Below are 26,339 nucleotides of genomic sequence, written 5' to 3'. Positions count from 1 at the left end.
AATATTGATATTATTTATTATTAATCATTGACTGATTAATATTAGATTAGCATTAATGCATTTGATCTTTTTTCAGCAATACTATCGTAAAGAATATGTTGACAGTCTACAGAAAGGCTATTTCCTGCCAAAAGATGCTGTTGCAGTCAAATCTGCCAAGGCCTCCAGGGATATCATCAGTGATGTAAGTGATCATTATTAAGCAAACATGCATTAGTTTCATACAAAAGATTGGACGTTTATCATTATTGCATTATTCTAAATACAGTACAAGTACAAAGCTGGCTACAGACTTCAGCAAGGACATCATATTGGAGCTCGCTGTGTTCAGGATGACCCACTGATCATGCTGGCCATCAACTCTGCTAAGATTGCTAGTGATGCCCTGTACAAGAAAGACTTTAACAAATCCAAGACTAAGTACAATCTTCCAGTGGATATGTTGTCTCTTGAGCTGGCCAAGAAATGCCAGACCCAGGTCAATGATTTCAACTATAGAACATACTTGCACAACTGGACCTGCCTGCCAGACTCCAATGATGTTGTCCAGGCCAGGAAGGTCTATGAACTGCGCAGTGATGTGAGTATATACTTCTCAGAGGAATTCTTTACAGCTTTCTACAGTTATTTGTTAGACCTTTGGTACCATATAAGTTCAAAGCTGACTCAGGTTTAATCTTTTTCCCAGGCTGTATATAAGGCTGACCTCGAGTGGCTCCGTGGATGTGGATGGCTGCCACAAGGTTCTCTTGATGTTCTTAAAGCACAGAATGCCCAGAAGATCCTCAACGATAAACTATACAAACAGCATCCAAGCACAGTTCCATTTACATGCCCAGTGGACTTGCCTTCCATTGTCCTGGCCAAACAAAATGCTGATATCCTCAGTGATGTAAGCTGGTCTTATTTGCTTATATATAACGTACATCACATATTACAATAATACTCCACTCTATAATGTCAATAATTTCTAATACACGCAAATGAGTGCTCTGAAAGAATTTTAACATTTTTTTATTTCTTCCCAATCACAGAGGAAATACAGAGAGGCTTGGGACAAAGACAAGACCACAATCCATATCCAGCCAGACACACCGGCAATTATGCTATCCAAGGCCAATTCCATTGCAGTTAGCAATGTAAGTGAACTATAAAATTTCAACATTCTTTTCTATTCTTTCCATATATTGTTACGCTATATGGCTTTCACTGAGTACTGTATTTGACCTTCAGTGACTTTTATCCTGTTAACAGAGACTGTACACCAAGGACTGGGATTCACAGAAGGCAAAAGCATACCAAATCAAAGAGGACACTGTTGCCGTATTGAAGGCCAAAGCTTCTAGAGACATTGCTAGTGATGTATGTCAAACAGAAACATGCAATTGCATTGTTGCTCAAATGTATAGCAAACTAACTTTACTTTTTACAATTTTGGACAGTACAAGTACAAGACTGGCTATCGTAAGCAAGTTGGCCATCATATTGGAGCTCGCTGTGTTCAGGATGACCCACTGATCATGCTGGCCATCAACTCTGCTAAGATTGCTAGTGATGCCCTGTACAAGAAAGACTTTAACAAATCCAAGACTAAGTACAATCTCCCAGTGGACATGTTGTCTCTTGAGCTTGCCAAGAAATGCCAGACCCAGGTCAATGATTTCAACTACAGAACTTACTTGCACAACTGGACCTGCCTGCCAGACTCCAATGATGTTGTCCAGGCCAGGAAGGTCTATGACCTACGCAGTGATGTATGTATATACCTTCTAAGGAGCTCTAAATATGCTACTTAGCAGAATATATAGTTAGGGACCTCACAGCTGACTTTGTTTGAAACTTTTTCTTAGGCGGTATATAGGGCTGATCTAGAGTGGTTGAAAGGATGTGGCTGGAGCCCTCATGAATCTGTGGAAGTCCTCAAGGTGAAGAATGCCCAAAATATCCTGGCTGATGTAAGTCCCTAAAAATATTCTTTTACTTTGGAAGCAGACACTAAACTGTTCAATATTTAAAAATAGTAAATGTGCATGTATCATTAACAAGAAATAATCTTTTCCTACGCTTATTTTTAGAGAGGTTACCGTTTGAAGCTGGATGATCAGAAGTACACTATTCCCATTGACAGAGTTGACTTTGTTCGTGCCAAAAATGCGGCAAAAGTACTAGATGAGGTGAGAATGCCATTTTTAAAATTCTTAAATATTATTTCATATAGTAAAGATTGTCAATATTGTAGTTTGCCATGGAATAATATTTGTTTAATGCAGACATATTGCTATAAAAATATATAGAAGAAGATTTGTTTATGGTGACTTTGGTATTATAAGGCTTTACCTGTGTATTTTGTATTTGTTTTTCAGGCAAGCTACCGTGAGGCTTGGCACAATGATAAGATCAAATACACAATGCTGGACACCCCACTTCTAGCTACAGCCAGGGAGGTGGCCAAGAATTTACATCCTGTAAGAGAGATTCCCTGCAGGCTTTCAAGTGTAAATGGCAGACTGTGTCAAATCTATCTCAGCTAAGATGTACACTTATTTCACTTACAGCTTCTCTACACAAAGGCTTGGGACAAGACAAAAGCGAAATCATATTTTATGCCTGGAGATGCTGTTCCCATTAAGCAATGTATTGCCAACACCAAAGTGCAAAGTCATGTGAGTGAAGGATTTTAAATGAAAAAGTTGTTTTGCTTTTTCTATATATATCCTAATAATTGTTATGTTACACTTTGTTAATATTTTCTGAATATTTTCTTGGTTAACTTCTGCAAAACCTTCTACTTTTTTTTTTCCAGTACAAATACATGGAGGGATATCGCAAGGATGTTGGCCACCATATTGGAGCTCGCTGTGTTCAGGATGACCCACTGATCATGCTGGCAATAAACTCTGCTAAGATTGCTAGTGATGCCCTGTACAAGAAAGACTTTAACAAATCCAAGACTAAGTACAATCTTCCAGTGGACATGTTGTCTCTTGAGCTTGCCAAGAAATGCCAGACCCAGGTCAATGATTTCAACTACAGAACATACTTGCACAACTGGACCTGCCTGCCCGATCAGAATGATGTCATTCAGGCTCGCAAAGCCTATGATCTTGCCAGTGATGTAAGTATAACACTAGAAAAATCTTTTTTTCTGTAATATGTAGTTTTGAATACTGGGGAACTTGGTGAACATAAAAAAATACTTATATGTCTTGTATATGTAATACTTATATGACTACTCTCTTTTCAGAATATCTACAAGACAGATATGGAATGGATCCGTGGCTGTGGATGGGTGGCAGCTGACTCTGTTGATCATGTCAAAGTCAGAAAAGCCCAGGAGATCCTTAACGATGTACGTTTTGATGGTTTTTGAAACAAGTCTTTGGTATGATGGTATGTACTTATTAAGCAATGTCTGATTTTGTTCCCTACAAACAGAGACATTACAAGAAAGATGCCAAGGATAATTTTGCCAAGTTCACAAATATTGTGGATCGACCTGAAGTTCTCTTGGCCAAGGTTAATGCCTTCAATCTCAGTGATGTAAGTGTTGACTTTAATTAGAAGTAATCTACTCTTATACATAAAGGTTTTTGATAAATTATTACAGTGTTTTGTGAAATAAAGTGTTAATACTCAATAATATGTAAATTGATTATTTCATTTTATTGTTATCAAATGTAATTAATTGAAATTTGCTCTCTGTTTTTCATGTCACTTAAACTGAACTGTTCCTATAATGTTTGATAATATTTAACTTCTGTAAATGTTATTTTTAACTGCTTTAACGTCATTTCTCAGAAAGATACACCAAATCCAAATCAGTTTTGTAAGATTTTATAAAATGTACAGTTTTTCCATTTTTAAATCCCTGTTCCATTTTTATGTAGCTGAAATACAAAGAATCCTTCAACCTGGAGAAGGGCCACTACATTGGAGCTGAAGATACACCACAACTGGCACATTCCAGAGAGGCTGCAAAGATTATCAGTGAGGTAATTAACACTGCGGCTCACTGATTCTCATTACTAAAGATCCATATGGGCAGGAAAGTTCCTGTTGTGATAACCTACCCATGATTATTGTTGTTTAATACAGAAACTGTACAAACTTAGCTGGGATGAAGCTAAAGCCACAGGATATCAGCTGAACCACGAGTACCTGCCACTTGTATCAGCTAAGAAAACCAGAACCATTGTCAGTGATGTGAGTGTCTCTTTATTTTGTTGAGTTTGTGTGGTGTATGTGCAAAGTTTAACGTAGCAGTAATAAAGTGTTGTGCATACGTTAGTCAGTTAACTAGTTCATTTGAACTTTGCAGGTTAAGTACCATGATGCCCATGAGAAAGCTAAGGGTCATTACATGGCCAACACTCTGGGTGACTTCCCTGCAGTAGTCCATGCTGGACAAATGGAAAAGATGAAGAATATGGTAAGTTTGTCTAGCATCAACAGTGCATGTTATTACATCACACCGGATTGTAGATCAATCTGTTAAAGCTTGAGAAACGTAAAAGATATGCATTTATGCCATGTATTATTGCATAATCTTTTTTGTTAATTTTCTGCAGCGATTCTATCATAAAGATTACCATACCAGCAAGACTAAGCTCCACATTCCACATGACATGATCAGCCATGTGGTAGCCAAGAAATGCCAAGACATCCTAAGTGATGTGCTGTACCGCACCTACCTTCACCAGTGGACGTGCCATCCAGAGCAGAACGATGCTATCCGTGCTCGCAAGGCCAATGAGATCCTGAGTGATGTATGTTATCTGTGAATCACAGAACCAAGTCATATATGTATTACATGGTTTCTGTTTCAGCATTAAATTTGTATGATTTGATCTATTATCCTGCAGGTGTTCTATAAAGATGACTTGAACTGGATGAAGGGTGTTGGCTGTTATGTCTGGGACACACCAGAAATTGTGCGTGCCAAGAAGTCTTATGAGCTTCAAAGTGATGTAAGTAGCACTTATAGAAACTGCATTTTTTATTTTTATATATTCAGATTCTGACCTTTTACATTTGCTTTAAACAGATCAAGTACAAAGCAGAGGGCAAGAAAGAGTTCAATAACTACTCTATTGTGACAGACACTCCCGTGTACGTGACTGCTATTCTGGGCCACACATGGGCCAGTGAGGTACGAATCAATAATTTCATCATTTTCTTTAACAAATTTTGTATATATAAATAAATGTACAAATATTGTACGTTTAATTATTAATAACTGTTGTCAAATAATTGTTGTCTTTTGTACTGCACTTACAGCTAAACTATAGAGAGGCCTACCACAAAGAGAAGCACATGTACACTACTGTCTTGGACACTTATGATTACGCAAGATGCCACAACCTGAAGCAGCTTTACAGCACTGTAAGTCTCAAGAAAACAGTATACTGATAAAATGCTTTATGCTATTGAGTTGTGTCTGTAAACACATTTTCTTCCACAGAAAACTTATTCTGCCCTTTGGGATCGAATCAAAGCTAAGAGCTATAGCATTCCTCATGACTCTAATGCTTTGGTCCATGCCAAACAACAGAAGGTCCTCCTGAGCAATGTGAGTACATTTCTACATGGCTTCACCATTATTCAAAATAACTGTTATGGACATATCTATTGAATATACTGTGATTTTTTTGCAGGTGAAATACAAGGAAGATTATGAGAAGTTTAAGTCCCTGTACAGCCTGCCCAAGTGTCTGGAGGATGATCCAGCCACTGCCAGATGCATCAAAGCTGGAAAACTCAACTTGGATGTATGTGATATTTTTGGATATGTTCCTGTGTTTTATATCACAGCAACAGCAATCTTTTTCTAATATTTATTTCTGTATGTACTCACACAGCGCTTGTACAGGGAGAAGTGGGAAAAGACAAAAGCCAAAATCACTGTTCCTCCTGATATGCTAGATGTGGTGGCTGCCCGCAACACTCAGAAAATGATCAGTGGAGTGGACTACCGTAAATACCTGCACCAGTGGATCTGCCTGCCTGATATGCAGGTCTATGTACATGCCCGCAAAGTCAATGAACAGCTGAGTGATGTAAGTAAATGAGCTGGTTTCACATATAGTTACTGAGTGATGGATTCAGTGTATTTTTAAAGGATGCAATTTTAGCAGTTCTAGCATATCAGTATAATTGAACCATGCAGTCCTTCTATCTTACACTTGGACACCTCAATGCCTCATTAGATGTTGTTATTGAAATCAAACCTGATCAATTGCAAGCCTTGTTTGATGAAACAAGTAAAACCATACATTTGAAATAACCTCTTGTTGAAATCAAAACTAATTTTTCTCACCACTTATTGTGTTCTTTATATTTATTACCAGGTCTTTTATAAAGATGATCTACACTGGCTGAAGGGTGTTGGATGTTATGCATGGGATACTCCTGAAATTCTGCGCTGCAAGCAGGCCATGAAACTGCAGAGTGAGGCAAGTATACACTCCCCATTACCCTGTGTATCATGACTTATGTGGCGCTTTACACTTCTAACTGAACTGTTTTTATTTGCCTGTTTCAGAACCTATACAGAGCTAAAGGAATTGAGCATTTTAAGAACTTCTCTGTAGTAACAGACACCCCAGTGTATGAGACATGTAAGCAGAGTGCACAAAACCTGAGTGAGGTAAGATTTTTAAAAACTCTAATTACTAAATTACAAATTGTTGAATATTACTAGTGACTATCCTGTTTATCTTACTTATACACGAACCTTCACCTTAAATCAGTATTTTGAGGAAGAGACCTTTAACTCCTCTCTTTTGCATTCTCAGCTCAACTATCGTAATGACTATATCACCAATGTGAAAGGTACGAACACTTCCCCTGCTACGACTGTGGACACTGAAAGGGCTCGTTTGGCCAAGTACATCCAGAGTGACGTAAGATTTCTTTTCTAACTAACTACCATACCACTACAATCACCATTTGTTCATGGTCATAGATACATGTATATCAAGTTGCAAACTATTATATTTTCCATGTTTTTCTATCTAGCACCTCTACAAAGAAGCAAGCAAGAGTTTTATGCCCACTGGTTATTCTCTTCCCTTCGACACTCCACTTGCCCTGCAAGCCAAAGCCAACAACGTCACTTTCAGCGACGTAAGAAGGCACCACAGCACAGTACATGATTAATTTATTTTCATCTGATAATGAACACATGCCTTGCAAACATGCTTTTTGTTTTCATCCTTTAGGTGAAGTACAAGGAAGCTTATGAAAACACTAAAGCCAAGAGCTACCAACTGGACCCCAATGGTTTCAATTTTGTCACCATAAGAAAGGCTAACCAAGTCATGAATGAAGTAAGACAATTTTTAAGCATCTACTGTAAGATACTATGTTGGTAGAAGAAACACAGTATTATATTTTATCTGTATTTTACTCTTTTAGAGACTATACCGTGCCCAGTATGAAAAGGAAAAGGACAAGGTTCACTCAGTGTATGACACTCCTGAGATCAGACAGGTTAAAGCCACCCAGGAGGCCATCAGTGATGTGAGTAAATCATTGCAGATTGGTTTATTCTTCACTTTTATGCAGTTCATTCTATTATTTAATTTTTTAAACTTTAAAAAAGTAGTCTGTTAAGGAAACCACAAGTAATTCTTGAATACCTCAACTGAAAATTTCACATTCTCATGCTTATTCTCAACAGGTTTGCTATAAAGAAAAGTACTACAACAGCAGAGGGACTCTACTACCAATGCCATTCACACCAGAGCTGATGCACTTCGCTCACGTCAATGAGATCAACAGTGATGTATGTTATGTTAATTTTCTTCAGATTTTTATGACATTGTGTTCATTTGGATTCATATTTAATATTTTGTTTACTGTCAGCTGATAAATATGGAAATTAATGACTGTCATCAAACAGGAAGTGGTTTGGGAAAAGAAAAGTGTGATCCTTATTTTAGGGCATTATTTTGCAGCAAAATTATTGAATTAATAAATGAATTCTGATACTGTATAACATTTGTTTTTGTCCTTACGTTGCTCAAGTGATGTAACATAAAATTAACAAATTTTTGTGTTAACTGTTTGCTTCCTTATAGCTGAAATACAAAGAGGATCTGCATTGGCTAAGAGGCATTGGTTGCTTCATGTTTGATTCTCCTGAGATGGTCCGCATCCGTGCAATCAACAAATTCAGGGTAAATATCAATTTAGAAATATAATCATTTTCATCATCTGCCATGCATGCACACTGAAAACGGTTCATCCTAATATTTTATTTCTAATATTCTAATATTTCACTTTCCCTCTTAAGACTTCCTACGATGTTGATGCCAAGAAGAACTTTGCCAACTTCTCTGTGGTCCTGGACACACCAGAGTACAAGCGTGTGTCTGAACTGAAGACACACATAAGTGATGTGAGTTCAGGTTAATAAAAATTCAGATCTATTTAATACATCTTCACACAGACCAATTCTCAAAGCAATGTTTCTCCTTTTGCCTTTAGCTGGTCTACAAAGCTGCTGGAAATTTACAAAAGACTCAGTGTAGCACTACCGGTGATGCTATTGAATTCAAAAGAGCTAAGTGGGCCCAGACTCTTACCAATAAGGTAAAGTACTTTTACAATATTTAATGTTAGGTGCATTTGTAAGCCAATCATGAGCTTTTAGACTATTTGCTCTAATGAGTACTTGCATCATTGAAATAGAGTTTTACATGACATGGCTTTTCATTTTCTAGTGGCTGTACACTGATTTGGCTTCTAAAGAAAGAGCCTTCTACACTCCAGAGCTTCACACGCCTATACTGAATCATGCCAGATCTATGAAAGTGGTGTACAGTGAGGTAGGTCAGATTCTTGATAAGAAATAAAATGTTTTAACCACCATAATTGCACATTTATATTATATATACATAGATATTTACATGCACCTTCTTTACCTGTAGACCAAGTACAAAGAACAGTATGAGAAGATGAAGCACAAGTACACTCCTATCCATGACACACCTATCCTAATCCGTGCCAAAAAGGCTTACCTTAATTCCAGTGATGTAAGTATGCAGTCAATTTCTATTAAAATCTCCTAGCCTGTTCATTGACTCTATAGATCTGATGCCTGATTCTTCCTATAGCTGCGCTACAAAGAGACCTTCGAGTTAGCCAAAGGACACTACCATCCCACCAAGGATGCTCTGGACATTATTTGTGCTAAGCGGGTTAGAGATGACATCAGTGAGGTCAGTAATAAATATTTCTAATTTTAAATGCTACAGAAATTCAGTTTGGTGGTCTTTCAGGGTGTTTCTCTACCTACCACAGGTTAAATACAGGGAGAAATACATCAGCTCACTGGGCACATGGAAGTCCATCCCAGATCGTCCTGAATTCTTCCACAGCAAGATTGTGCGAGATTGCATCAGTGATGTGAGGGAAACTTATCTTTTACATATAATAGCATCAGAATAGTTCCTTTGAAGGGAGGTTAAACATGCTGTTTTCTTACTTTCCTGTATGACAGCACAAATACAAAGAGGATCTGGACTGGATCAAAGGCATTGGCTGCTACGTGTGGGACACACCATTGCTGAAGCAGGCAGAGCATAACAAAGCACTCTACAGCGAGGTAAATCTCTTCAGGCTTGAATTCAAATCAATTATATATTTTAAATGCACAATATGCCAAAACATATGTACATTAAAATGCTTATAGAGAAGCTTAGGTAAATTGCTTATATGTAATATTATAATATACACAAAACACAACACACAGCTATCACCCTAAAATTAAACATAACATTATTATACAGTATACAAAATCCAACATACAGTACAGTATAAGTAACTGGAAAACAATATGAGTAGTATAAACAAGAGAAAGTGTTGGCAATTCACAGAAACGCTGTATTATATAATATATTTTGCATTGCCGTGTGTATGAAATATCTAAGCTTACACAGTGCTGCTATATATGAATGTTTATCACATGCTCTTATTTTCTTAACAGAGATTGTACAAGGCATCATATGAGAAGAACAAGGGCAACTTCAAGTACACGTGTGATACACCATTCTTTGAAGCTGCTAAAAATGCTTCTGCACTCTCCAATGATGTAAGTCAAAATAATTCTGATGTTTTGTTTAATCAAACAATTAATAGCAAAAGTCATAGCAAAAATCAAATGGTTATAAGAATTTAAAATCTACATAATTATTGTATTGTAAGTAAAAGCGTAACATGACTTCTTTCCCTGCATCCAAAGTGGAAACAGGTGAAAAGGTAAATTTCAGTACAAATATGTTGGGTAATGCTTTTTACTCTGAAACAATGTACTATTATATTCACATGCCATTGTTAATTCTTCTTTCCCATTGCCGAATGTAAAGCATCTGTCTCCTGGTTGAATGTTAAATTGGAGGCAGGGGTCTTTAATTCTCCTTTTAATGTTCTGAGCAGAGATCCTACCGTGCAGAGTATGAGAAGACTAAGGATAAGTACACCATAGTTGTAGATGACCCTAGAAACCTCTTGGCTAAAGAGGTCAACAATATGAGCCAGGTAAAGCTCTCTAGCTCCAGATTACCCGAGCACAGGTCCCGAGCATGAGGTCGTCTCAGGTCTGCTGGATGATACGCTTGATTACGCATAGGTTTTTGACACTGTGCCACACAAATTCCCCTCAGTGGGTTCTTTGAGTGTGCACAATCTCAATCTGCACACTCCAGATGGTATATTTGCTGAATATTTCATCAATACAACTATTAATAGTACCAGTAATAGTACTACTGATTTAAAAATTCCTTCACTCTATGATTAATTGTATTGATGACCTGGCAGGAAGATATTAGAGCAAATCACTCTCTGGACTGTGAAATCCCCTGGTGCATTCTCTTCTTAGCCTGAAGCATGACCTGTATGTGTATTTGTGTATGTCTTCTCTGTGAACAGTTCAAGTACAAAGTCAGGGCCAAAGAGCTGCTCAAGAGCGGCTGCAATGAGCTGCTTCGTCCCGACCTTTTGAACGCCATGTACAACACTAGCATGTGGAGTAAGGTAACCATCTGCCTGCAGGCTTTGCCACAGGCCCCTGGAAACCTAATACCTCCATTCTTCATTCATCCTAACTCCATTTATGCATAAATGATTCACCATCATCACCTTTTGGTTATTCATCATCATCAACCACAGCTTAAATACCACACCCACTGAACCTGATTTTGTTAATTGAATTTGTTGATTAATTTAATTACTGTCATTGTACTGAATCCATTATTTATGTTTTTTTAATAAAGCCATAAAATTCTAAATTTACTTTTTTGATTTTACTAGTGATATATGCAGTTATATACAGTATACAACTTACAGTAAAATGAAAACCAAGCCTAAATTTAAGAAACTAAATAGAAAAAAAAGAAAAAATAATTTTTTTTTTTTTTTAAATCTAGAATACATGATATCCTGTAATATGACATGTATATATTCTATAACGTGTTACATATTACGTGCAGTAACAGTACATAACATTCTACAGCACAGAAACGACAGTTATATACCAAATGTGCAGGTGAAATACATGTAGTAACAGTAAGTGTGCAGCTGAGCTTAAACAACTCTATTGATTCTAAAAAACATGCTACTTAAATGCTACCTTATAAATTATTAGATGTCATTAGGAAGTGTGATCTTTGCTTGCATTTGTATGCATGTTCATTTTGTACAAGATTTAAGGTTATATATTGCCTAATAATGGAAAACAATTGCATGCTTTCTGCTCTGTCTAATACAAGCAAACAGTGTTTTACTTCCCAACGTTCCAGCTCTGGTTCTGGTTATAGCAAAACACTGTTGCATGAGTTCTCACTTCCTGTAATATATACTGCAATCACTCTAATTACTCCATTGTGTTAAACATTTCATTTTATTAATAAGATTAATTTTGAGCATATTGTATGGCAGTTTCCAGGCTCTGACTGAATTTCCTTCCTTCTTAGTGGAAATACAGGTCACAATATGAACGACTCAAGTCGAAGTACACATCAGTGCTGGAGACACCTGAACACCAAGTCCACAAGCGGAGAAAGCAGATCGGCGATGTAAGGCCTCACCGTTCTCTTTGCCTTGTCTTTGACGTCTGTATTCTGTTTCTGTAAAGCCTGTTAAGAATCTGTTAAGAATCTGTTAAGAACTTTCTCAAAATTAATGATATTGTTATGATTTTCTTCTTCAGATCATCTACAAGATGGAGTATAATAAGAATAAGGCTAAAGGATACACACTTGGACATGACACTCCTCTGAATCTGCACATGAAGAAGGTCAAAGAACTCACCAGTAATGTAAGTCTTGCAATTTCACAAATCTATCACTTTATCAACCTATCATTAACCAATTACGGACTATTATTAATTTTACTATAACAATGTTGTTTTCTTCATAGCTCAAATATAAGGAAGTGTATGAGAAAAATAAAGCTCAGATCAACATAGCTCCTGATGCTTTCGACATCCGGGCTGCCAAGGAGGCCTACAAGAACATCAGTAATGTAAGTTCTCTCTTTCAGCAAATATCTGGACTCATTTCTTATTACTTAAGGTATGTATTTAAACCAAGTATATGCTTTTTTGCTGTAGCTTGACTACAGAAAGAAGTATGAGGCCACCAAGAATAAGTGGATTTGGACTGTGGACAGACCCGACTTCATCCATGCTGCCAAGATCAACTACCAGCAGAGTGATGTAAGTGCTCATTGCCTTTCACTGCTCTATTTTACCCATGGTTTTACATCAAAAACAGAGACTTACAAAGGTTATCTTACAGGTTGAATACAAGTATGACAAGGAGATGCTGAAAGGTTGCGTGATGCCTATTACTGACGATAAGTACACAATTCTAGCCATGCAGAACACTGAACTTTCCAGTGATGTGAGTGCCAGATTTTTTAATTTTGTAGCCTACAAATCTAGCTAATTTGTTTTTTTTATACTATATAAATGCTTTATGATTCTTCACTAGATCAAATACAAGCAAAAGTATGAAGAGGCCAAAGGACACTACCACGCTGTCCATGATACCCCTCAGATTCTTCATGCTAAATCAGTATCTGGTCTGGTTTCTGAGGTAATAAAAGATTTTTACTGTAGATGCATACTGTATGGCTGTCTATATATGTATACATGAAAGAAAATGATGAGGCTGTTAATGATAATGACACACAGGAGAAAGAGCACTGTCACTTCATTTAATCTTTCCTTTACAGAGCAAATACAAGCTGGAAAGCAAGAAGGGGCGCCAGTCTGGGTCTTTCACCACCCTGCCTGAGACCCGTGACACAGTCCACAGCAAAGCAATGACCAAAATCACAAGTTCAGTAAGTGCTAGTCTTTAATGTGTTTATAGTGCTACTATCTCATTTGGATTGTAGGATCTTTACTGTTCAAATAATCTTTCCACAGAAATTGTACAAGCAGAAGTTTGAGAAGGAGAAGGGAAAGTCTGAGTACAACAATATGACTGTACCTCCAGATGTGAAGCATGCCATGGATGTGGCCAAGAACCAGAGCAATGTGAGTCTGTTTGGCTTGAAAAGATAAAACAATAAGCCTTTCCTCATCACCCAGTCAGCTGAAGAGCATACATAGTTTAATAAAGTTTTCTTCAGGTTTTGGTGTCTTGCTGAAAAATCAACTGTGTTTTCTTACAGAAATGTTTTCTGTAGAAGGCCATTAATCATTTAAAGAGTTTCTTGAGAATGTAATGTTTTAGTGTCTGGTTTTTATTAGATTATCAGTATGCAGTTAGGTTTATCTCTGTGCTCTCATCTCTGGTAGATCAACTATAAACAGGAAGCTAAGGCCAAATTGCATTACACACCTGTTGCTGATCGCCCTGACATCCTGAAGGCAACCCAGGCTGCCAAGCTCATCAGTGAGGTAATTTCCACTCTGTGTTTTGGAAAAACTTTAGACACTCATGCAAAATAAAACCATTTCTGAAGACATTCAATTATCCGGGCCAGTTTATGGTTGTAGTAGTAAGTGATGATGACTGGTTTGTGCTATTATCTTGAACATGTCTCACTAATATGAGATGTTTTTAAGGTAAAACAACCAGTTAGTCAATTCTTAAGTTCGGATGGTCAGTTCTGATATGTTATCTCCAGGCGACAGACCACTGTTGCATGTTTGGGATTCCAATCTGTGATCTCCCAAAGATGGGGTGAACATGTTTCTGTTGCACTACATGAGGGGCCATGCCACTTACTCCTATCCACATCACATATTCTGCTTTGCTTATAGGTGGGTTACCGTGACAAGGCTCGTCAGGAGGCCAGTCGTGGAGGATCGCTGGTCAACCGCCCTGATATCAACTTGGCCACCGAAGTGTCCAAGCTTACCAGCCTGGTAATTCTTTGGCACCTACATTTAGCCATACCTTTTCAAAACGGCTGCTTCTTTTACCTGCTGTATCATAACAACTGCCATGTTCCAAGTCATGCAAAATTAGTTTTATTGCTCTTGTAATAACTGTAGCAGTAGTGTTAAATGCTATATCAGCGCTTCTCTTACCAGCCAGCATTAATAGCAATGTCTAATACTGTCCTGTGATCATGGATCTCTGTTCATGTAGATACATTTAACTTGTAAACTTAACTTTGTCACCATATTCATACCAGTCACATATACATGTATTCATCCTCATGTTATTCATTTTCTCCATATCCCATCTATCTACTGTCCATTTTTGTCCTGTGTCATTCTCATTGCTGTCACCCTGCCATCTCACTGCACTTTATAGGTGGAGGCCAAGCCTTCCCTCCATGGAACTGCCTCTTACGATACTCCCCAGATGCGGCATATTAAGAAAATCAATGCTCTGACTAGTGATGTAAGAATGGACCCTGAACCGCAGGGCAAATAACTATTGCGTTGTGTCTTTCTCTGTTCTCTCTCTTTGACTGAATCTTTGGTGGTACTCACTGTTATTTTTAAGAAAGTGATCACTAAAACACTTCTTAGCACCAATTTTTGTTCCACGATTGTGCTTATTTCCAGTTTCCATTTTCTGTTTGTCTTGCAAGCTTTTGCCATGCATAGTTCAGCAGTTCATTGCATTATTATTTTCCACCAATGTCTACGATGAACTATTCCATCATTATCAGTATTGCTATGTTCTTGCATCCTCTTACAAAATGAGGACTGTGCAGATCCAGTTGGACTTGCTGTTAGATTATGGGTTTACACAATCCTCATGAAATTCTTTTTTGTTTGTTGTTTGTTCTTACAAAGTCATTTTTCTTCAGATCTGGAGGTGTTTCCAAATTTTGAAGAAAAAAAATCAAATATATTAGTATTTACAGTATATTTGTATGGTTACGCTGCAAACATAGGAAATATTCCAACATTGGGCCCTTGTAACACATTTATAAATCTTTTTTAAGATGCAATTAGTTGTATTTACAACTAATTACAAATGCACATAGTAGTAATAATCATCTCAAAAGCTGATATAACCTTATCCACAACGTCTCAAAGTTTCATGAATGTACTGTTAGTAAAGACTAACTACAAAATTACAAGAGTCACCTAAATTGACACTTTGTTCTCAACCAGTTGAGAACTACAGAAAAGCTTTAGTGTAATATATGCCTTATATAAATCTATTAGCATTGCTAGTAAATTATAAACGTGTCATGAAGTCCCAGTGTTAATGTTCTTCTGTCCAGACTTGGTATTGTGCTTGATATCTGGCAGTTGTATTCAGTTATTCATCTGATATAGAATGTCAAGTTATTACCGGGTGACACATGTTTCTCTAAATCACTCTATACCAGCATCCTCTGGTTTTTGACTACATTTTCAACAAGTGCATGTAACTAATGAGAATGTATATATCACATATTTTGGGGTTAATGGCTTGCTCTGCCTATTATTTAGACTATTATCTACTAATTCTTTTTTTTGCCCAAAAAGGTGAAATACAAAGAGAAGTTTGACAAGGAGATGAAAGGAAAGAGGCCACAATATGACCTGAAGAACAGTAAGATTTATCAGACTTTGAAGGATGCCAATACACTTGCAAGTGAGGTGTGTACTCTAGATTATATTCATATCTATCATTAGTTTATGATACTAAATGGAAAGTTTTTGCAATATTTTGCATGTATATAGACGATAAACAAAGTCAAATTCATTTCTGCTATGTCACTATTTCAGGTGAAATATAAGGGTGACCTGAAGAAGATCCATAAGCCTGTTACTGATATGTCTGAGTCTCTGGCCATGCAGCACAACCTGAGTACCAGCAAACTGGCCAGTAGTGTAAGATATTCACAAACCCCATCATTTCCACTTTCATCTTCCTTTAACTCAGTCATTTTAACAGCATGATTACAAACATCCATTACTCTCAATTATGTTGCTCACCTAAAACCTGTTTGAGAAGGAAATCATCTGGTAGTGACCTTCACCTCCCTCATCTCTTCCCTAACTAGCAGTTAGCTTTAACCTTTCACATTTGTGTTTCCTTCACCCACATGTGACCTCAGAACCAAACTAAAGCCATCCTAAATTTTCCAAATTATACTGAATAACCTGAAAACAAAAAACAGAACCCCTCCATCTACTCCTATCTATCTATCTATCTATCTATCTATCTATCTATCTATCTATCTATCTATCTATCTATCTATCTATCTATCTATCTATCTATCTATCTATCTATCCTTTTTTATTTTCGGATATTGATTTTTTTAAGGTTTTTTTTCTAGGAAATGATATTTGCTTTTTATTTTAATTGTTGTTTAATTATTTTTGCTTTTTATTTTAATTGTTGCTTTCCAGATGTTCACATTTTTGTTCTGAATTTTATTTTATTTTATTTTATTTTATTTTAGCTCGGTTTAATCTAGTCTAATGGGTGAAAAGTGGTTTAGCCTTAGCCTTTTTATACTGAGTTGCTTTGCTTGGGGGTTCCCTCTTAGTACCAGTACAAGAAGAAATTTGAGGAGAGTAGAGGTCACTACCATTTGATTCCTGACTCTCCTGAGCAACTTCATCTCAGAGAGGCCTCAGAGCTACAGAGTAATGTAAGTCACAAGTTCTGGCATCAAATCAACACCACCAGGAAACTTTGTGTGTGTATGTTTGTGTGTGTGTGTGTGTGTGTGTGTGTGTAAATCAACATATGTGTGAAGATCAACCTTCTTTCTTTTTATTTTACCTCTAAAACAGCTTGTACTCCCACAGACCAGCTATTTCTGTATGGTTTCATTTAACTACAGTCATTTTTGCAATAAATCCTTTTACAGTTACTATTTTGGTAAGCGACTTTTTATGTAGTAGTAGTAAAACAGGTTCGCACACAATTTCAATAAAAACTGAAGTTTTTTTGTGTTGGAATAACTATAGACGCAATTATTCTTCTTTTTACTGAATTTTCTCACCACTTGAATCTTTATCTGATAGCATTAAGTTTTGGAGAACATCAAGTGCTTAAAATGTGATAGTCTTATAACTGTAGGTCAGGAAAGCTACTTTTTTTTATATTCACTAACACTCTTGCCACTGTTATTATTGATAAAGTTAAAAAAAGAAACCTTTTTAATGCATTTTTTTTTTTTCAAATAATGTTTAGGCATAATTTCCAAACAACATATTTGACATTTTGGATTCTCTCTGAAACCAGGTGAAGTACAAGGAGAAATACGAGAAGGAGAAAGGCAAGGCCATGCTGGACTTCGAGACTCCAACTTATGTGAGCGCCAAAGAAGCACAGCATATGCAGAGCCAGGTAAATCACTGATTACTCACTACAGGATCTTACAGTCATGATTTACATGATGTTGCATGTAGATTCTTTATATCATATTTTGGAAATCAAAGCTTTCCACATTTATTGACTAATATTAAGAATAACAGGTTTATTGCTTTCATGAAAAAAAAAACAGGAAATGACCATTATCGCTCAAGGCTTGAGGAGACAGTAAAGTATTTTTTGTTGTCTGTCATATGTTTATATCTTATGTATGCTGATTTATTTGAATGTGGATATTTATTTTCAGCTATTCCCTGCTCAGCTTTTTGCTGACTTTACATTATGGGGATAAAAAAAATATCAGTTATCTAAGGACCTGTTCAGCCCAACAGAACTTACATTAAGCCTATGTTACTGAGCTTTCATGTGTCTTTCACTCTCTTATATTTGCGGTGGATAGAAAGACTATAAGAAGGACTTTGAGGAACACATTAAAGGCAGGAACCTGTCAGGCTTTGAGGTCACTCCGGCAATGTTACATGTCAGACATGCCACCAAAATTGCTAGTGAGGTAACAAATGAACCAGTTTATATTATTTCCTCCCTTCCCAGTAATCATACTAAGATCCACCAAACTTCCTGGTCACAGCTAAGTAGGTTGTGGTTAGTTTGCATGGTTTTACCACCCAGTCATAATACACTCAATAATATCCTGTCCAAATTCCTGTCTTTTATATCTTCCAGTGTTTTTTAAATTTTTATTATTTTGTACGTGTGTAAGTTTGTCCGTTTTGTCTTTACTTCTGCTGATGCTCTTCTACCCTCATTCAATACCACCTAACATTTCTGGTACTAGGTTTATTTCTAATGCTAACACTCTACGAACATAAAACATCTCTTCACTATTGTTTTTGTTTATGTTCTTGAGAATCACCTGATCAAATGTTTACTCACTGATGCCTTTGTTCATCCTTTAAAACACAATGATTAAAAAAAGAAAGAAAGAAAATTCAAGGCAATAACAATAGACTGAATTTTCCATTTATCTGCAAACTTTACAAACCAGATGATTGTATAATATAACCTCAGAAATACACAACTGCAACAGAGGCATAGTGACACTGAGCTTGATGTTTAAGAAGAGCTATGTCCGGTTCTGCATGTCTGTGTCTTGTCGAGTGCTCACTGTGCAGTTTCTTTATTCTTCTTCACCCTGTAGAAAGAGTATAGGAGGGATCTAGAAGAAGGGGTGAAGGGTAAAGGGCTTACAGTGCTGGAGGAAACTCCTGAATTGCTAAGAGCAAAGAATGCTACTCAGATCCTCAACGAGGTAGGAATGGCTCAGGCTGCAGCCATCCCCAGTCTTACTCTTAATCTCCTTCTTCAAGTCATGACTCTTTTGCCTCTTTACCACACTAACAGGGCTGCACTGATTGTGCTGAGTCCTGATTTTTGCTAACCAATATCCGTTTTCCTAATGGATCACTCCACCCACTCATCTAACAAGGTTTGGTAATAAAACTTTACTGATCCATCGTCCCTTCTCACTTAAACCTTTTTTTCTTCTTCCAGATTCACTCTTATTTTCTAACAGGACTTTACCCACACCCTGATGCTGCTAAAAATAAGGGTCCTCTTAATGAAGCTGTTTAACCTCTAATAATATTCTTGACGCCTTTATGCAGATATGTATTTGTCCCCTAGCTGCAATTTGCTAGCTTTGCATATCGAATATCCATTATAATAAAGCTGTATGATTGAATCTTCAACATTCTCTAAACCCCTACAGAGAGAATATAAGAAGGCACTGGAGCAAGAGATAAAGGGAAAAGGAATGTTGGCTTTGGCTACTGATACTCCAGACTTTATGAGGGCAAGAAATGCTACAGAAATCCTCAGCCAGGTTAGTGGATGGATTATTTGTAATCCTGATATTAGATGTTAAAATGGATTTCTACCAAGCAAGTGACAGATCTTAACAAAGAATAAATATGAAAATGTATTTATTTTATTTTATTAATGCAATTAATGTTTATCCTCATGTTGTACAGTACATTTATTAATTGGTACAATTACTGTATGTAGATATTGAAATTTTATTTCATGCAGCTGCAGGTCCATACATATTAAAAATTGTTATAAAACACATTTCAAGAAAACTTTTAATTTAAAAAGCTTGTTTAAAAAGTCAATCATATGAATGATTTTTATGTCCTTAAATTAAAATGGTAATGACACCATTTTAAAAAAAAACTATGTTGTCTTTTACAATTGATGAACTGGTTTAAATAGTAAAAAATAATAATATTCCTGCTTAAGTACCTTTAAATTTCTCAGTATGATTTTTTTCTTTCATTTTTTAAAATATCTTTTCTAACAACAAATTTGCTTATCATGTACATGGATAATACATGGTATTTGTAGAAATAACAGTGGGATCGTTTGTATAACCCTTTCTTCTTATACTTATTTAAAGATCCGTTACAAGGAGGATTTAGGAAGTGGCACTGCGATATCAGAAACTCCTGAGATGGAGAGAGTTAAACGCAATCAGGAAAATATTAGCATGGTACACTGCGGTGTGACTCTTTTCCCAGCTAGGTCATTCTGTCATCCATATTCCATTATAGACAAACCTTTATAACTCCCCTAGTTAACTGTAGTCATGATACCATTTAATATCACACTCCTCCATGAATATACAACCACTTTCAATGCTAATACTTCTAAAGTTCATGCTTACAGTAACTTCAGTTGATTTTTCCATCTAAATTGCTTGATATATATTTATGGAAAAATCAATATTATACATATTAGGATTAAATATTTATAGAAAATGTCTCAAACATCATAAAGATGTTTAGAAAGTCATCAAGACCCTTTACATTCACATCACACCTCTCAAAAAACATAACCCATATCTAAATCCTAACATTGCTTTTTAAATGTTTTATGCAAGGCTTATAAATGTTTTATGAAGCCCAATTGTATGTGTTTTTGAATTAACTTATAATTGTAACTAATCTAATTAAGTGAAATATTAGTAATATCACTGTCCTAATCAAGAAACATTTCAGTTTTAACAACGAGCTATAAGATGTCTCAGCTGAAGCCCTTGTTTTACAGAGTAAATACAAGCACACTGCTGAGCAGGACAGGTCCAGTTACACCACCGTGATTGACACTCCTGACATCATCCACGCTCAGCAGATCAGGAACATTGTGAGCCAGGTAATGGATTACCATCCCAACCCTGAACATCTCATATTTTGCTATGAAACATAACTTACATTTAAGTCACCCTATTAGTTTGCCTGGACTTTATTTGTATTTTTAATTATATTATATGTATATTTAATTATTATTACATTGTAAATTATTAAATTATTGTATTTTTTAATAACTTGTGTAATCCTTATTCCAACAATTTTTCCAAACAGAAAAAGTACAAGGAGGAGGCAGAGAAGACCATGTCTCACTACAATGCAGTTCTGGATACTCCTGAGATGCAGAGAGTGCGAGAGAACCAGAAGAACTTCAGCACTGTAAGATTTTTCTTTTTTAAATTTCTTTTCACTTCTATATTTTTACTTCCTTTATTCCCAGTAGGTTGGACCTTGTCTTGTTAATGTTGTCCTTGATTGTTGTCTTTTGTGTTTGAGGTTTCAGAGACATGGCTCTAGAGTTGTTAAATCCTATCACTTAATTTACCAAGATATTAATAAATAAATGCAGTGGTTGTGGTTCATTTGAACAGAACTGAATCATTTGTTACACTGCGCTTTTTTCCCCATGTGCAGTACTTTGACTGCCCTTGTGCTCTTTTCTCTGTAGCTTCAATACCAGATTGACCTTAAAAACAGTAAAGGCAAAGTAACTGCAGTGCAGGACACTCCTGAAATGCTTCGTGTTAAAGAAAATTCAAAGAATTTCAGCTCGGTATCTACTCATTAAGTATATTTTTCCTATTTTTATATGCTTTTTTTTCCCTAACTGCCTATTTTCTTCAGTTTCTCTTTTTTAAATTCTTGCTTTTTTCCATTTTTTTTTCTTTTTTTCTTGCTGCGATCATACGTTAACAGTCCCTGACATGCAGCCCAATTCCTTTTTCCATCTAGGCTTAAAGTTAGCGATTAACTATAGACTACCAGTTTGGAGACTAACTTCGTGTTGAAGCTCAGTTGATTTGTTTGAAAAAACTGCCCTAACTATTTCAAGAACTAAAAACCGTAATGCTTTTTTTTTTACACTTCTGCCAGCTGTTTTGCAGATGCAGATGTGCATGTTTTCCAAGCCATGATGTGTAAATATATGTGAAATGTTCATATGTGTTGAATGATGATTTCCTTTATTATTTCCAGCAGTCTCCTCAGAAACCACAAAGAAAAATTATAGTTTCATAACAGATGTGTGTAACATTTTTTACCTCTGCATTTATAAAGATTCAATATAAGGTGGATGTGGGAGGAGGAACTGCTATTGCAGGAACACCTGAGATGGAGAGAGTTAAACGCAATCAGCAGAATATTAGCACGGTACACTGTGATGTGAATCTCTCCCCCAGCCTTTTCCCTCCTCACCAAATTCCCCTGCTACTTGTCACTGACAAGAAGACCCAGGACATGTCCTTCAGTTCATTTTAATCATCACTATCTCCATTTTTAATTCATTAAAAAAAAGCTCTTTTTTGTGTCATTCGAAAACTCCCAATATTTTAATCAACTAAAAGTCTTTTGTTGTGTATTTCAATATTAATATCCTCAGTTACTGAGCCCCAGACATTTTTATAATGCTGGTGTGTATTTTTCTTTCTAGATTTCTAGATTTCCCACTTTGCTTAAAGACAGCGTCTTTAAAGCAAAGGCTACATGACACTTACATAAGCCCTTCATTACATGACATAAGCCTGCAGCAACCTTGATAAAGGTTAATTCTCACTACAACAAAAATCTTATGCCCCTTTCCTCAGGTGTTATTTTAAAACTGAGTGTTATTTTAGATGTCCTTATGAGATCAGAGTAAGCCTTTCTAAATGTTTATCCAGGTTTACGTCAGATGACACTCGTAGCGAGGAAGGGCTCATGTAGGTTTTCTGTAAACCCATGTAAAGAGTCATGATGTCCTCTATAGTTTTGCCAGATACTTATGTAATGCCTCCTGTGTTTTATCATTTCTCTTTTATTCCTTTGTTACAAATTAAATGGAAATATGGAATAGATCAAATACAAGGACTCACTAGGTCAAGGCATATCTATACCAGATCTTCCTGAAGTGAAACGTGTGCAGGAGACTCAGAAGAACATAAGCTCGGTAGAGTTTTTTGGCTCTGTTACGAGAATCCCCCCCTTTAATCATTTTAACGTTTTTGATCATTCTTTTGTTTTTCTTCTTACTCTAGATGTGACTTTCTTAATTCATTGGTTTATAAGGATGTGCTGAACTTTTAGTAAGGAATAAAACACTATGGATGTGCTGTAACTGGAAAAGAATCAATAATCAGTGGGGTAGTGATACAATTATCAGCCTGAAATAGATTTATTTATTTTTTGTATAATGTAATAGCACATCCTGAAGTGTTCTATTCTACTTATACCACAGCTAATGATATTTTAACATTTATTAATGAAAGAAGTGTTTTTTAACTGTATATTTATTTACGTTGTTGAACATCCATGAGACAATTTAGTTCCTTTTATCACTTGTATATGTTTCTTCATAAACATTAAGTGGTTTTTATTCCAGAAATCTTATTATATGTAACGAAGGTCACATTACCAGCGTAATGGATGCGGACACACACACTTCCTTTTATCTTTTTCTGTCCACATCTATTACACTGGTAATGTGACTCATAAAGCTTACTTGTTACACATATCAGTCATTATACTATAGAAGTAATAATGTACTAGAAGGAGCACATCAACTCCTTCTGACCAATCAGATTTGATACTTTAAAGGCACTGTGGTATAGCACTCTGTAAATCTATATGAGCACATATTGTTAATGAATATCTTATAGTTAATTAATTCTTCCTGCTTAATTACCTTCAAATTTCTCAGTATTTTTTTTTCTTTCAAATTCTTCATTTTTAAAATATCTTTTCTAATGACAAATTTGCTTATCATGTACATGGATAATACATGGTATTTGTAGAAATAACAGTGGGATCGTTTGTATAACCCTTTCTTCTTATACTTATTTAAAGATCTGTTACAAGGAGGATTTAGGACGTGGCACTGCGATATCAGAAACTCCTGAGATGGAGCGAGTTAAACGCAATCAGGAAAATATTAGCATGGTACACTGCGGTGTGACTCTTTTCCCAGCTAGATCATTCTCTCATCCATATATCATTATAGACAACCCTTTATAACATCCCTAGTTAACTGTAGTCCCTGAAAAATCCAATGATCACCACGTGATATCATTTATTATAACACTCATTCATAAATATACCACCAGGTTTAATGCTAATACTTCTAAAGTAGCTTACTCTTTAAATTATTTTTCCATATATATATATATATATATATATATATATATATATATATATGATAAATATTTATATATATATATATATATATAATTTTATATTTTGTCTGCCACAAAATGTGTCATTAAGGCATTTATTCATGTACGAGGTGATGATGCTTGCTGTATTCATTGTATTTTATCTTTTACTCTCCTTATTCTGATTTGCTTTATTTGTATCTTGCTATGTATCTTGCCTGCATGGAACCATATCCATTGGTAGATAAAGTACAAAAACATGTTGGGGAAAGGGACACCTATATCGGATCTTCCGGAGGTCAAGCGTGTCCGAGAGACTCAGAAGAACATCAGTTCGGTAGTGGAAACTACACAGCGTATATTTGGGAGTGCCTTCATGTGCATGAATGCTCACATTACCTCCATTCCATCCATATTGTCCCATGCTAATATAATCACCAACCCTTCCTAGCAGCAGCTCAAATCTTCTATGCTCCAGTTTATTCCAAGCTTTCAAACCTGAGACCATGTAATACAACACCAGAGTAACCTTTTTTGCTTTTGTTTTGTTTGCTTTTTTTAACCTCTCATTGCAGGGTTCTGGCCCCGTAATGTGTCATTTAACCATCAAATGTGATGTTCTGAGTGGTGTTTTCTCACATCTGCTGAAGAAATGTTTGAAGTGTGAGTGTAATGTCTGGAATCTGCTTCTCACTGGCTTCTCTATGGCCAATGTTCTTCTCCATTCCAGGTTTTGTATAGAGAAGCTTCTGGCAAAGGAACTCCTGTCATATTCACGCCAGAGATGGAGCGGGTCAAACGGAACCAAGAACATATTAGCTCGGTATTCAGCCAGGGAGCGTGTGTTCCCTTAAATTCATGTTCAGCATAACCTATCTAACTCCTTCCTTCTCGCTTAGATAGCTAATAATATTAACTTCATCCTTCCATCTGCTGAATATAATACATTAAAATATAGATGTGATGTGTGCGACCATTGCTAACGTCCTGTTGATTAAACACTTTTTCATGTTTCCCCCTGTCCTGTAGCACTTCTTTGGAACAAAAACGCCCTCCATCTTTGTGGACCTGTTATGCTAATTTATTCCGTTGCAATAACACGGATGTTTAAATGTTCTATGGCTGTTGTCTTCATAGTCATCTGTTTCCCTTCTTCCCTGCTGGAATGGTCCAACATGAGCTGTGTTCACTTACAACATGTTATACTGCATTTTGCATTCATCCAGGTGCTGTACTCTGACAGCTTCCGCAAGCAGGTGCAGGGAAAAGCAGCTTTTGTACTGGACACTCCTGAGATGAGACGTGTGAAACAGACTCAGCGTATCATCTCTGGGGTAAATTTCAGCTTCATTTTGCACACAGCTAATTGTGGCTTGTTAGAACATCTGGAATAACATGGATGATGCGTTTGTCTCTCAGGTACAATACCACCAGGACTTTGAGAAGAATAAGGGAAGCTTCACTCCTACCATCACTGACCTGGTGACCGAACGTGTAAAGAGAAACACTCAGGACTTCAGTGACATCAGCTACCGTGGCATTCAGAGGCGTGTTGTGGAAATGGAGAGGAGACGTGCTATAGAGCATGACCAGGAAACTACCACTGGTCAGCTCATTGAAACACAAAAATACACTAACAGCAACTTTACTCCTATACACTTCCTTACATTTGTATACCACTATGTTTAGGAAGAATTAACACATAACTAACCTCTGTATCATTTCTAGACCTGCGTGTCTGGCGTACAAACCCTGGCTCTGTGTTTGACTATGATCCTGCTGAAGATAATATCCAGTCTAGAAGTCTCCACATGATGTCAGGTAGGTTACAGATTACAGACATTACAATGTTACATTACTACATTGCCCTGGACTTCATTTGAATCACTAACAAAAGAAAATATCAAAGCAAATTGTGTGCTCATAAAAATTAAGTATAATTTTCGATTCTTTTGCCCAGCTAGCAATATCAGTCTCTTTTCTGTTTGATTGATAGCAAATAGTATGTAACACATTACATTCATAGTAGTGTATATGAATACCACAGTTACACCATCAGTTGTAGAATACAACATCAGTTGTCTTTGTACATT

At 36.3% G+C, this 26,339-nt stretch overlaps 1 protein-coding gene across 23 annotated transcripts in view; it reads left to right on the top strand.

Moving 5' to 3' along the window:
* The window catches only part of neb (nebulin), a 54,742-nt gene that overhangs the window by 26,805 nt on the left and 1,598 nt on the right, over positions 1–26,339 (top strand). For 2 of the 23 annotated variants that reach the window (XM_060876462.1, XM_060876459.1), the window contains 70 exons: positions 77–184; positions 269–580; positions 689–892; positions 1,035–1,139; positions 1,255–1,362; positions 1,443–1,754; positions 1,851–1,955; positions 2,076–2,174; positions 2,364–2,465; positions 2,556–2,663; positions 2,804–3,115; positions 3,245–3,349; positions 3,436–3,540; positions 3,888–3,992; positions 4,096–4,203; positions 4,319–4,429; positions 4,569–4,766; positions 4,863–4,967; positions 5,045–5,149; positions 5,278–5,382; positions 5,462–5,569; positions 5,655–5,768; positions 5,859–6,056; positions 6,348–6,452; positions 6,542–6,646; positions 6,795–6,902; positions 7,018–7,125; positions 7,221–7,328; positions 7,417–7,521; positions 7,682–7,786; positions 8,082–8,180; positions 8,297–8,401; positions 8,491–8,595; positions 8,727–8,831; positions 8,934–9,038; positions 9,120–9,224; positions 9,307–9,411; positions 9,506–9,610; positions 9,992–10,096; positions 10,933–11,037; positions 11,976–12,077; positions 12,212–12,319; positions 12,421–12,525; positions 12,614–12,718; positions 12,801–12,905; positions 12,996–13,100; positions 13,240–13,350; positions 13,436–13,546; positions 13,811–13,912; positions 14,279–14,383; positions 14,778–14,867; positions 15,953–16,066; positions 16,196–16,300; positions 16,963–17,067; positions 17,667–17,771; positions 18,196–18,306; positions 18,955–19,065; positions 19,525–19,638; positions 20,212–20,304; positions 20,862–20,966; positions 21,176–21,280; positions 21,570–21,674; positions 22,178–22,270; positions 22,953–23,045; positions 23,942–24,034; positions 24,491–24,583; positions 24,977–25,069; positions 25,473–25,580; positions 25,666–25,852; positions 25,975–26,067. In XM_060876462.1, the coding sequence (XP_060732445.1) occupies positions 77–184; positions 269–580; positions 689–892; positions 1,035–1,139; positions 1,255–1,362; positions 1,443–1,754; positions 1,851–1,955; positions 2,076–2,174; positions 2,364–2,465; positions 2,556–2,663; positions 2,804–3,115; positions 3,245–3,349; positions 3,436–3,540; positions 3,888–3,992; positions 4,096–4,203; positions 4,319–4,429; positions 4,569–4,766; positions 4,863–4,967; positions 5,045–5,149; positions 5,278–5,382; positions 5,462–5,569; positions 5,655–5,768; positions 5,859–6,056; positions 6,348–6,452; positions 6,542–6,646; positions 6,795–6,902; positions 7,018–7,125; positions 7,221–7,328; positions 7,417–7,521; positions 7,682–7,786; positions 8,082–8,180; positions 8,297–8,401; positions 8,491–8,595; positions 8,727–8,831; positions 8,934–9,038; positions 9,120–9,224; positions 9,307–9,411; positions 9,506–9,610; positions 9,992–10,096; positions 10,933–11,037; positions 11,976–12,077; positions 12,212–12,319; positions 12,421–12,525; positions 12,614–12,718; positions 12,801–12,905; positions 12,996–13,100; positions 13,240–13,350; positions 13,436–13,546; positions 13,811–13,912; positions 14,279–14,383; positions 14,778–14,867; positions 15,953–16,066; positions 16,196–16,300; positions 16,963–17,067; positions 17,667–17,771; positions 18,196–18,306; positions 18,955–19,065; positions 19,525–19,638; positions 20,212–20,304; positions 20,862–20,966; positions 21,176–21,280; positions 21,570–21,674; positions 22,178–22,270; positions 22,953–23,045; positions 23,942–24,034; positions 24,491–24,583; positions 24,977–25,069; positions 25,473–25,580; positions 25,666–25,852; positions 25,975–26,067 (8,305 nt within the window). Of the gene's footprint in view, positions 1–76; positions 185–268; positions 581–688; positions 893–1,034; positions 1,140–1,254; positions 1,363–1,442; positions 1,755–1,850; positions 1,956–2,075; positions 2,175–2,363; positions 2,466–2,555; positions 2,664–2,803; positions 3,116–3,244; positions 3,350–3,435; positions 3,541–3,887; positions 3,993–4,095; positions 4,204–4,318; positions 4,430–4,568; positions 4,767–4,862; positions 4,968–5,044; positions 5,150–5,277; positions 5,383–5,461; positions 5,570–5,654; positions 5,769–5,858; positions 6,057–6,347; positions 6,453–6,541; positions 6,647–6,794; positions 6,903–7,017; positions 7,126–7,220; positions 7,329–7,416; positions 7,522–7,681; positions 7,787–8,081; positions 8,181–8,296; positions 8,402–8,490; positions 8,596–8,726; positions 8,832–8,933; positions 9,039–9,119; positions 9,225–9,306; positions 9,412–9,505; positions 9,611–9,991; positions 10,097–10,440; positions 10,543–10,932; positions 11,038–11,975; positions 12,078–12,211; positions 12,320–12,420; positions 12,526–12,613; positions 12,719–12,800; positions 12,906–12,995; positions 13,101–13,239; positions 13,351–13,435; positions 13,547–13,810; positions 13,913–14,278; positions 14,384–14,777; positions 14,868–15,952; positions 16,067–16,195; positions 16,301–16,962; positions 17,068–17,666; positions 17,772–18,195; positions 18,307–18,954; positions 19,066–19,524; positions 19,639–20,211; positions 20,305–20,861; positions 20,967–21,175; positions 21,281–21,569; positions 21,675–22,177; positions 22,271–22,952; positions 23,046–23,941; positions 24,035–24,490; positions 24,584–24,976; positions 25,070–25,472; positions 25,581–25,665; positions 25,853–25,974; positions 26,068–26,339 lie in introns of all 23 variants that reach the window. The other 21 variants (XM_060876484.1, XM_060876464.1, XM_060876461.1 and 18 more) reach the window with 20 other exon arrangements.

This window comes from Tachysurus vachellii, chromosome 8, assembly GCF_030014155.1.
Source record: "Tachysurus vachellii isolate PV-2020 chromosome 8, HZAU_Pvac_v1, whole genome shotgun sequence".
In the NCBI taxonomy this organism is placed as follows: Eukaryota; Metazoa; Chordata; class Actinopteri; order Siluriformes; family Bagridae; genus Tachysurus; species Tachysurus vachellii.
The sequence above is the reverse complement of the archived record's forward strand: the minus strand, read 5'-3'. Positions and strand labels throughout refer to the sequence as shown.